This window comes from Atta cephalotes, assembly GCF_000143395.1.
Source record: "Atta cephalotes unplaced genomic scaffold scaffold00047, whole genome shotgun sequence".
Lineage (NCBI taxonomy): Eukaryota > Metazoa > Arthropoda > Insecta > Hymenoptera > Formicidae > Atta > Atta cephalotes.
The window spans coordinates 1,678,454-1,691,065 of record NW_012130111.1 but is presented as its reverse complement, the minus strand read 5'-3'; the positions used below and the strand labels follow the sequence as shown (position 1 = coordinate 1,691,065).

General features: G+C 32.2%; 1 protein-coding gene across 1 annotated transcript in view; it reads left to right on the top strand.

The window, feature by feature from the left end:
* LOC105622622 (histone deacetylase 4) overlaps nucleotides 1–12,612 on the top strand; it is a 32,156-nt gene that overhangs the window by 6,517 nt on the left and 13,027 nt on the right. Inside the window, exons 2-6 of the mRNA XM_012204038.1 lie at nucleotides 1,802–1,861; nucleotides 7,895–8,064; nucleotides 11,398–11,502; nucleotides 11,667–11,792; nucleotides 12,408–12,490. Of these exons, the coding sequence (XP_012059428.1) occupies nucleotides 1,802–1,861; nucleotides 7,895–8,064; nucleotides 11,398–11,502; nucleotides 11,667–11,792; nucleotides 12,408–12,490 (544 nt within the window). The remainder of the gene's footprint in view (nucleotides 1–1,801; nucleotides 1,862–7,894; nucleotides 8,065–11,397; nucleotides 11,503–11,666; nucleotides 11,793–12,407; nucleotides 12,491–12,612) is intronic.

Genomic DNA, 12,612 nt, shown 5'->3' with positions numbered 1-12,612 from the left:
TAGTTCTATCTACACACACACACACACACACACACACACACACACACACACACACCATACGACAGAGAAAGTTTGGAGTTATTAAATAAAAGTGGCACACACACACACACACACATATATATATATATATATATTTTCTAAACATTTATATATTAATTTAATGTGGTTCTTTAATAAAATGTCGAAAATTTGGGATGCCAGAAGGTGTCCACACAAAATCACAAATATCAATACATGATATGCATAATTTGGATAATATACTAAAACTATGTGTATATCATAATGAAATAATATGAAACATACGATAATAAATCAAGAATTATATTTTCGTCAAATGAAAACAAGGTGTCGTTATATTTACTTTTCGAGGTTAAATTTGTATGTAAGTTTATGCACATAAATATTTTTTCAGAATGGCCGTTGACCTATTACTTTTTGTGACATTACCTAATAACAAAATCTGGGAAACAGTTTTCAAGCAGAGCATGTTAACAATTTTTGATTATAGAAAAGCAACAAATTGCACACAGAATTTGTAATATTTGACAAAATCAGCAAACTGCTATCAGAAATATGATAATGCTTGCTAGACGCGTTATGCCAGCAGATTGAATGGCAGAAACCGAACAAAATTTTGCATAACCTGACGGCAAATTGGGAGCAGAAATCGAGCAGAATATGATTTGAACAGACTCTGCTCTGTTTTTGTCATTAATCTGCTAGCATAGTCTGTCAATTGGTTTTTCATAGGCAGTTCCTTAGCCAAATGCGGACACAGATAGGTTTTGTAGTGGGAACTCTGCTCGAGTTTACTGCCAATTTGATCACAATTTGCTAGCGTTTTGTTCTATTATCAGGGTAAAAAAGTTAGACTTTTCTGTGATAACTCGATTTACTAAAGAATTACCTTAATCTATGAATTTAAAAAAACATTTTTTAAACTCTAATAAAGCGATCACTTCAAATCATATTTCTTATGTTTTTGATTTTAAGACTTTTTTGTCTAAGAAAACTTTTGATCAGCCACTACTTAAAAATTAAATTAAAATATATTTCAGTTTCTGTTAATTTGACCGAAGCAATTTTTTTATAAAGTATATGAGGTTCTTTTTGTTGACTTTCATTTTTTTTTAGAATTTGTTTATTTTAATTTCCACTGTCATAGAGAATGTAAAAAATTTTATTATATAGGAAAATTATTTTGTTAAAAAAAAAAGCAAATACTTTATATCTGTGGAAATACTTTTTTATCCATTTCAAAAGTAACATTTAAAACTTACTTACAAAAGCTTACTTACAAAAAACTTTTTACAAAATCTAAACAAAAAGATCGAAATTTTGTTTGCAGGTATTATTTTAGATAAAGGGAGATGTATAAAGGAGATGTGGTCTCAATTCTTATCGAATACAAATAACATTGTATCAAGATCCGACTTTTTATTTTATTATCGGTGCATACGTGAAAGATGAGATTAAAAAAAGTATGCAAAAAGATTGCAGGAATTTACGCTCGGAAATAATCCGATCAGTCATAATAGGATTATTGTGATGGCAATAATATTATCAATTATGACGTAGTAGTTTACAATAGTTTATTCTAGTCCAGAACTTTTTCTATGTTTTGAATAAATTGACGTCAATCGACATGCAATAATTTATTAATATTCGCGCTTTTTATATATGAATTGCAATATTTATTTGCTGATTAGTATAGATTTGAAGAGATAATAAGCTAAAACTATCCCATTGTTCTCTTTATATATAATCATCGATTTTATAAAATGCTTGTAATTTGTTTCAGAAGACGTGGGCTATAGAAGCGTTGAAATTACATCCGCTTTCACGCATCTGCCTCAAAAGGGTGAGCATCTTTGCTATTTATTATATATACATATATAGATATTGTATATAGAGTGAGTTTAATAAAAAGTTCACATTTTTTTTAAAAAAAGGATTACAATTTCGGGGAAAATACCTATTGTCAAAATTATAGAATAAGTGTAATGAGACATACTTAAATGACCTTGAGTAATCTTAAATTTCCTTAATTTTTTACTACCAATACAAAAAAATGTTTTAATTAGAAGAGGTATTTTTGAATCATTCTATCGATAGTACTCAATGAGCTGAATATCTTTGTATAAGAGTATTTTTTTCGAAAATTTAACTATTTTCGAGATATAAAAGAAGTCAGTGTATAAGTTTCAAACATTTCTTTTTATTGCAATAGATATTCAAAATGTTCATCTAAATATGTCTTTAGCTTTCGTAAAAAACTTTACTCTTGAATTGTTATTTTACATATACTATTTCTCATTCTTTCTATCACGTTTTTTGGAGAGATAGGGAACAGAATGTTCCCAAAAGAATAGATCAGTAGAAGTGATCGTGTATTATTCCTGCGAGATCAATCAATTTAACATATTTGAACTATCTTTGAGGAACTTATCTTTGAGGAAGACTTCAAAATCGATTCTCACACAGTCTTCTTTTTAGAATTTATTTCCGAGTATTTCTGTTAAAGAAATATTCAAATCAGTTAAGAAATATAAATGTATAATCTATTTCGAACAGAAAATTCGCATACATCGTCGAACAGTTCGCTACATCATCACCAGAGGGACGTAGCGAGTTTAAATTTCTCGAATTTAAAAGACAATACAGAATAGAAAAAAAGAAGCGCAATATTAAAAGTATTAAAAGATCCTTCAGTTACGTTCTAATAAAATAATAATTTTTTGAAGTGAGTCCCAAGGACTCCAAGATGAAAGTGTAACATTTTTTTTTAGATGTTCATCAAGTAAATGAAATACACATTTTAAAATAGTTCAGGTAAGATTCATATCGCGTGCTCACACACATACGGCAGGCATATTACGTGTGCGATACGAATCACAATTGGAACACTCGCATGAGCCTCATATCGCCCGCACATGCACGTGCAGCACTTACGCGTGCGGGCAATATAAGCCTCAAATGAGGACGCATCTGCATGTGCCGTGCAGTTACACTGTGATGATTATTACGCACGCGTGCGCGCACCGTGCAACTTAATAAACGTTTGGTTTACTTATAAAAAAAAATCTTTAGAGATTTGTTTGCCTTTGTTTTGGAAAAAGTCACAACAAAACAAAGAACGTTTGAGTGTTATAAAACTAGCAGAATCAAATCGGACCTATCAGAATTTTTAGTAATAACTTATTTTGTATTAAATTGTATTACATTAATGATAATTTTATATTGATAGAGAATTTGGTGCCATAATCAAAATTTAAAGAGATGAACTTATTTGATTTTTATGAAAAATCGGTCAATTTTATTGATTTATAAAGTTATATATTGAAGAAAAGAAAATTATCTTTAATCTTCTTTTTTACCTCTGTGATACATCATAATTAGCTCTGTCGTGCATATTATTATTAAAAGATACGTGATAGCAGATTTATATAACAGTAGGAGAGGAATGCATCATTTCAATAAAAGCATGTTTTAATAATTGAATTTTGAACAATAAATGATATTTTGAATAATATATTCGTGATTTCAAGATTTTTATCTTTCACATAAAAGTTTTATTGAAAAGCGTGACCTCATATATTAACTCGACATGAGTCAATAGAGGAAATAAAAAACAAATTTTGAATGAATATCAAGCATTTATGTTTTTTATTTTTATTAATCTTTAGTCCTTAGCCTTTAACTTTTAAACTTCAGTTTATATTATACAGGTTTATATTATACAGTCTTTGTATAAAAAAAAGTAAAAACAGAAAAAACAATTTCTTACTTACAATATTATTATTCAAGATTGAATAATAGATAGACCTTATAAATAAAAAGGGAACAAATTTAAAAACTTTTAACGATTGTTATTAGAATAGATTGTTATGATTAGAGGCTGTTTGTGAATGAGAATCTCAAAGAGACCATTTAATTTAGTTCCGGTAATGATCCCGGAAAAAAATGCGGAAGTACAAACGTAATAAGAAATCTCATTTATTATCACTTACAGTCATTTATATCACTGATTGCGCTTGTTCAGCGGCAAGTTAACATTCGTATTACCAAATACGAATACACTCGACCAGAGTTTTTCTATTTAGGGCTTAATTTACTCGTTACTCGCAACAGGTTTTCTCGTTGCTCACATCGATGTAGAGTCGAGTGGCGAGCACGTGAACGAGCGGCCAAGAACAAGTCACTGATGATTGGCCAATATCCGCAGTTCCCCGCTTCGATGCGCCTCGCCGCGGGACGCGCGTTGCATCATCTCCCATCGCGAATGATGAGGAATTATCAGAATCGCTTGTGGTCGCGATCGTTCAGTCGTGATCCATCTATCAAGCAGGTAATTTCGCGTTCTCTTCTCGCTCGGTTCCCCTCCGATCGGTCTCGTGTCGTAGTCTCCTCCCTCTTTGTCTCACCTCAGCTTCACTCCCAGGCTCGCGTAATCGCTTCCAGTGCGAGTTAAATTTAGCGCTGATCGTTGCTTTTGCCGTGCCAAGCAGCGTATATAAAGCTCCTCTTCTTCTCTTCGTCTCTCCGCCGTCGTTTCCTGCACGCGCGCGCTCACACCTCCGCTGCGTCGCTGCCGCTACCGCCGCCGCCTCTGCACCGTCGCGTGTCGTCGTCGTCGTCGTCGTCGTGGATATCCCACCTGTGAATTAAATTCCAAAGTTGCGATCGTACGAATTTCAACGAGGAGAGCACTCCGGAAACTTATGCTGAACGATCGCGATCGATGCGGAGCGACACAATAAATTATTGCGATAGAGCAACAATTTTAGAATTTCAGATCAGAAGTGCAAAGAGCGATCTGTAACTGAAGTGAACCAGTAACTTTTAGTATGATAACTGGAATAAAAAGTTTCTCGCTAAAGGCTTGTTTTTTTTTTATTTTTGCAACATATAATATTTATGAATATATTGGCAATGTAGTTTACAATAATTGCGTAGCGATGTGTGATCGAGTTTGAACTTGGATCTCTAGCGATAAAAGATGTCACGAATGGAGTGATTAGGTACAAGTGATTACTGGTTTTCCTCCTTCCTTCCATTTCGAATCGAGATTTCGAATGTTCTGAGCAAATCCTTAAACTTGGGCGTGACGATGAGGAGATAAAAGTTGAAAAAGTTGGAATATAAAATGAAAAGAGAAAAAATAGAAAAGTCGCAAATGAGTGAGCGATAAGTGGTCGCTTGTGTGGCGCGTACGCGTGCGTAATAAATGCTAAAAATAGCCGCACTATCGCGCCGCGAGCGAATATCAAAGCGATAAACATCGTTACGGCAACACGCGCGTCGATTCACGTTAAATTTTACGATGTTCTTCGTCCTGAGACATCGCGAGAGAACGACGCGGCGAAAGGAAAAATACACGGTGTCCGCCAGACATCTTTCAGACATCATTCAAGCCGGACGCGATGAGAGGATCCAAGAAGAGAGGAAGGGCGTGGGAACGCGCTCTCTCACGTCTCCGCTAGGCCATTTCAAAATTAACCTTCCAAATACCCAGTAAAAGAAACAGAAAAAAATAATTATCACACACGCAAGGTGCGATTGGTATAATCGTATGTTTCCAAGAAACTTGAACTTTGAAAAGTAACAGGTAATGAGTTAAAAACAAGCATATAAAAAAACTTGAATTTCTTTCAACATTCCGTTTTTTTCAATATTTTTTTATCTTGATGACTTTTTAAAAGTAGGTTTGTCTTAAGTCTATCGAATTTAAAATGAGGTACAATTAAAATATATGGATGTATATGAGCGATTTCCTTTTTTCGATTAGTTTTATACGTTCGACTACATGTGGCGGCATGTTCTTTATTAGTAATCAATAAAAATGATCGAAACAACACTTGTTGTTAAATGACAGGAAGTGAGATTGTAATTTTCCAGCGATGGTATTGAAAAGAATGCGACGGGAATGTTTTGAAGTGAGATTGAGTTTAACAGTTATTATGACTTCTAATCTCTATTGATCACAATGAGTGCCTTCTTTCCCACGTAAATTATAGTCGTATATTTTAGATAAAATGTTGCGCAGTATTTATCTCGCGTCATTAAAATCATTGTGAAAGTTTGAAATTAATTTGTCGAGCGAAAAATCAACTTGTTATCAATTTAAAGATGTATCATAGCACTTATCTAGTTAAATGATCATCATTCGATAAATTTCAAGATAATCAAATAATTGTTATTAAATTACGGGATGATTTTTTAACGTATAACTGTCATATTTTCAATTTGCTACTCGTGTCTAAACAAATTATTAGCTATTGTCCCTAATCTTAACATTGTTTATACACGTTACCTTCCAATGCGCTCTCTATATATTAGCTATATATTAGTTATTGCGAAAAATATTGCTAAGACTTTGATATAGTCTTAATAGTGAGGAGCTGTGGAATAATACGGGAAATCCGAATTCAAATCCTCGTCAAAGTAATATTTTTCATAGTTTTTTTACAGATTTTAAAATGTTAATAGCATCAAATCAACGATCTAATTTAGAAAGATTATTAGTATTTCAGATTGATTGTATTGAAAGTAATCAGCAAAATAGTCAGCGCGCATTCATATTTCTGAGATAATTTATTTACACATATATAAGAAATTGATTTACAACTAGGATTAGTAAAGATTAAAAATTAGGTTTTTTTTTAGAATAAAAATGTATCGTATTTTTTCTTGAATATATTTTTAATGCTTCAAATATGCTTTAAACAGTATTATAAAAAAAACAGTATTATAAAAAAAACATGTTTAAAACATCATTAAGTATATTTTAAACATGTTTTTTATCAATCCTGTTTACAACACACACACACACACACACACACACACACACACACACATGTATGTATTAGTCTTAATATCTAACTTTGATTGAAGTAATTTTTAAACTTCTTAGTTGATTCTTATTTGATTTATATTTAGTTGATTCTTACTTGATTTATATTTAGTTGATTCATTTATATAAACAGTTCTATTCTAATTTTAATATTAACTAGTTTGGAAAGAATTAAGGTAAATGTTGAAAATATCGGACTCTCTTCCGTTGATCTCGACATATATTGTCAAGGTCGTGGCCCTGAGTGAGAGTCCTCGGAAAGTTTTTAGCTCGCCTCTAGGCGCCCCTAGGTAGAGGAGCGGAGGTGGGGGTGGACCTCGCTTTTCATAGAAACGCCCCGTAGAAGGAGGGGAAGTGGAAATATTGAGTTATTTATGATAATTATAATTTAAATTATACGGTTAAATATATACACATTTATATTGCCAACTTTATTTATAAATATAAATTTTGAATGAATAATAAGCGCGGACTAAAACCTTCTTTCGAAGATTAAGGGCCATGATCTTGACAATTTATCAAGGTCAAAGTCAGAGGTAGGATCGTTATTTTTAACATTTACCGTCAATGATTTTTAATTATATATGTTTTCGTCAATTATTAATTTAAAATATTTTAATTAATAATAGACTCAATCCTGCATAAGAGTCTTAAGATTAAACATAATTTTATACGATTTTTAAAACCGTTAGTGGCCATTATAAAGCCACTTAAAATTTTACATATAGAAACAAAATATATTAATGAACATCTTAGCAAAATATTATGGCAATAGTGTTATCCTCTTGAAGTTCTGACATTCATCTTTAATCACATTCATAAAAGATAAAAGATAAAAGACTAACAATAAGAGAAGGAAAAAAAACGAATTATAAGAATTTACATATAACGGACGAATGCGTTTAATCGACATTTGCGCGCAAAAACCTCGAGCGTAAAGATCATCAATGGTCATCCAGCACCAACACGGTGATAGTGACGACGGCGAGATTCACCGAGGCATATTATTGGACGTATATTGTTATTATTACATGTGCATAGAGATGGCCAGAGACACGCCGGGCTCTCCGATGCCGCGACCGCGAGATTTGGGCGCCGGTGGCGGAGGAAGCGCGGCCACGGCTACCTTGACTTCCGGCACTTATCACACTGCAGCTGCCGATACTACCAACATACATGGCCAACATGCACTGCAGCAGAAGATACTCGAGGTAACGTACGATGCATTTATGTAAGATGCACGTAACATAGAATTCTTTGATAAAATATCGGATTCTTTGAAACTTCTGTGGAACTGTTGTGTAACAAGATAAGAAAATTGTTCGTTAAATGAACAATTTAACAATTAAAAGTATTGAGCATGTCGAAGAACAATAATTTTTTTACAAAAGTATTTTTTACTTTTTATGAAATGTATTCGTAAAAAATTAATACATTTTTGTAACATTACGATATACATTATTATATGATTAATTAAATATAACGGAAAAATAATTCGCAATATAATATTTCATAATTGAAAGAAATTATGTTAACATAAAAAATGAATAACAAATAAGTAATAACAAATTCTTCATAATAAAATCGGCTAAGATGAAGAACAAGATCTTTGGATATTCTTCTGACGTGTAATATAGGATGGCAGAAAATAAATTGTAATATTTATTACTTTTGAAAGAAAAACAGAATTAAGAAGACGTTGAAATAACAAAATTATTGATACATTACAGTCGTATAAAAATCTCCGAATAGATTGAACGGAAAAATTCTTTACGGAGGATTAAATCCTTTTATAGAATTGAAGTAGGCCTAAAATTAGCAAGTGAGGTAGTAGATTTTATTCTAAAATCGAAAAAAATCATCTAACATAGACGCTTCTTAAAAGTTCTATAGCTTGTATGGACAAAATAACATTGCACCACCGTTGAATTACGTAAAATAGTCCTGAGTTAATGGAACTAAGATTGAAAGCTTGAAAAAAAAGATTTATATTAATTTGCAAATTACGTATATACGTAATTTGCTTATTAGCGAAGAACTGAGAATATAAATTGAACAGTAATTATGTCTAGTAGTGATGAATTTTGCAAGAGATGGCGTTGCAAATACGTAAGATAAGGAGGACATACATTTGAGTAAGACAAAACGATAATATAAGAAATGAGTTTGGATTACAAAGTCTATATTATTGACAATCAATCAAATTCGGCCATCGTTTCAATATCCCCTTAATAGTTTATTAAATAGTAGTATAGCTGGTATCGTACTGCATAATATTATTTCATATCTTTTTTACGAATATCATTGAAATACAACAAATTACAATTGTGAATAACTATTACAGAAATTTACGCGGAATACATAGCGAAGTTAAGATTACACAGCCCAGCTGAGTTTCGATTGAATTTGATTGATCATGCACATCGTGCACACTTTAGTTACATCAGTAATTAAGTTCAAAGACATCGATATTTCTGCAAAGGTCAGATTTAACGTTGCGGATAATTTGCCCGGAAGTAAATATATCCCGTATGTGATATATTGTAACTGCGGTACTTTGTTGTAATTAGATTCTGCCTAGGAATAAAAACGAACAGCTTTTTTATAAATATACTTGCTTATAAAAAGAGAATAACATTAAAGTGCCCTGTTTTTTTTTGTGAATATATATAAAATAAGAAAATTAACATTATATAGATAGCACAGTATTGATTTAATATTAATTAAATACTGTGATCAAATGTACTGGGACTGATCTAATAAAACTATAAATTTAGATTCATCCATTATTATTAAATTTATTTCGTTTTTAAAATAATGCCCTCCCACTGCAATACGTTTGTTCATGCCAACATGTTTTCCAATCTTCGAAGCAATTTTTACAGTCGATTTCAGATATAGTCATTTAGAACGTGCGACAAATTCTCTTTTAGCTATTGATTCAAAACGGAGCTGTAGTAATATTCATTGAATTTTAACCATAAAATCAAATAAAAAAAAACCAGCGTTTTTGGAACAATGTGAGATATGACCAGTCTAACGCTTAAATTGTTTTTAAAATCAATTGACATGAACCAAATAATCCAAATACGTTTAATCATATCTCAAATTGTCAATCATTGATCACTAAGCATTAAATCTTTAATTTCTCTGTCGTGTTGTTCACCTATTGAAATGAAAGATTTCCTTAGAGCAATCCTCTTTCGACATTTTCTGCCTTTTTTGAACATTTTATATTTTATTTAAAAATTCTTATTCTTGATACTCTCATTAGTCCAATCTTTTATTGTTTATTAAAACTTGAGAATCCAATTCTTTATTTATTCTTATTTTTGACATGCACTCATTACCGAAACACTTCCGCAACACGAAATTTCATTCCGAAGATAAAATTTTAATGCAAATTCTTTCAATAAAATTCGTCAGAAGTATTTCTTCTTTTTAATCACAAACAAGCATTTATTTGTAAGGCCAAGGGCGGTATTCATAATTCATTCTTATTTTAAAACCGTCTTAGATATAATACATAGAAAAACTAATACGGCTCTCTGATCGGTTCATGACAGCTTAAGACTGTACTTAAAACAATCTTAAATATAAGATCCGATTATGAATACCAGAAAGATAATGACGTGAAATTTATATAAAATTCATATAAATTTATTTAATAGTTTTATAAATAAATTTTTAAATACCAAGTATTTATCTAAAGAGATAATTGACCCTCTTAAAACCAAAAAATCTCAATTAGCCTCAGAGAATGTCAATCAGAAAAGCAGAACGATTACAAGCGAGACAAGATTCTAGAATTGTCCTACCCATTAATTTTAGACTTAGCAACTCCTTTGATTTCAAATCGGATGATACCGCGTTCAATATACTTGCTTGCTAAAAGTGCAACGCTTGCATAGGAATCGCGTGACAGCATTTATTCGCAAACGTAACCAATTGGACGAAATCGCTTTATTCTCTGTGTCAGCAACCTACGCATTTCCTTCTGAGAAAAGGCGACTCAAAGTCGCCCACGTGCGACGAATGACGAACGAAAAACATTCGAGAGACACGGTAAATTGGATTAAAACAGAGTGTCGGATACGTACCATGTTGGCATGAAACTTTGCACTGGCACCGTTATGCATATACTTTCGCATTTCCGCTGGACGCGTGCGACAATAACTTTTATTCGGTAACATATTGGAAAGCTCTGTACATAAATGTACATCTCTATTTGTTCCTTTTTTTTTATCGAAACTCCTTTATTTTTCAAATCGAAAAAATAAATGCCTGATTATATAAATTAATATACTATAATAATATAGAAAAAAATATTATATCGCAAACAGGAATGATTTGTAACGATTTCAGTTAAAAAAAAGAAATGTACAGTTAATAAGCGACTTGTCAATTATGTTTCACTTGCAAATTAATTATTTTATATCCTTCAGATACTTTTAATTATTTTATATCCTTCAGATACTTTTTGACATTTTAGTTTTTAGCTAAAGATGTTGCATTATCCTTGAGATATCTGGATTTGCTTCCAGCTACAGCAGCATCATCAACTTCAGCAACAGATTCTCCGGCAACAGTATCATGCCCAGGAACGACAATTGGCTGAACTGCATGAGCAACAGATGCATCAATTAAAGGTAAATCTAGTCTTATAGATTTGTTTGTACTTCGACATTATAGTGATTTGCTAGTCATCTTTCTTAGAGTAGAAGAATGATCTTAGCGCACATAATAGAGAGATATAATAGATTGTTAAAAAAGGATGAGTTTACAAGAAATAATTAATTTACTTCTGCCGCAGCTCTGGGAACAGCAGAAGCAGTTGGAGGAACAAAGGCGAGAGAAAGAAAGACTCGAGGCTCTCAGGAAGAAAGACAAGCATGATCATAGCGCGAATGCATCCACAGAAGTCAAGGAACGCCTTCATGTAAATTTGGATTTTTTTCTTTGTTATTAGACAATACATTTTTTTTTAATTTTTAGGTACGAGGAATGTTAGATCATAAATTTTTAGCAAGGATAGCAAGATTAACTCTTATCTCTTAAATTTTGTATATTCGTAGTATTAACTCTTAAGTCTCAGAAGTTCTATATACACTTTTCTATTTTGAATATCTATTATCAAGTGCCATGAGCCCAGGGAATAAAAGTAACTAGTTATTTGTAAGGCCATTACCGTTACAAGTTACTTTTTTTTTGTATAATTGTTATTGTAATGTAGTAACTAATACTTATCGTATAACTGACTGGTTACCCAACTTTAACAATTTTCAGAATCAAGCCCATTCATTCAAATCCTTTTATAATGTTAATACACGTAGTTAATTTTCCCTTTTCGAACGGTTCATATTATTTGATATTTTACAATTTTTGTCATCTTGTGAAGGAAAATTTTGATTAGCTAAGAGAGTAATATTTAGTCATTTACGATCTCTCGTCTATTCAGTCGGAGATAAAATATCGATTTTCCAAATTTGTAAATAGCACGCGCTTTAAATTTTACGCGAATCCTATAATTCTGTTTACGTTCTTACGATTACAGAGTTTTCTGGTGAATAAAAAGCAAAGGGAGGCAGCTGCTGCGGCGAACGGAGCAGTACCCGGTACACCCGGATATAGAAACTGGTAAAATGCAACATATATACATGTATACGTGCATATGTGCGTGCGTGCGTGCGTGCGTGCGTGCGTGCGTGCGTGCGTGCGTGCGTGTGTGTGTGTGTGCGTGCGTGCGTGCGTGTGTGTGT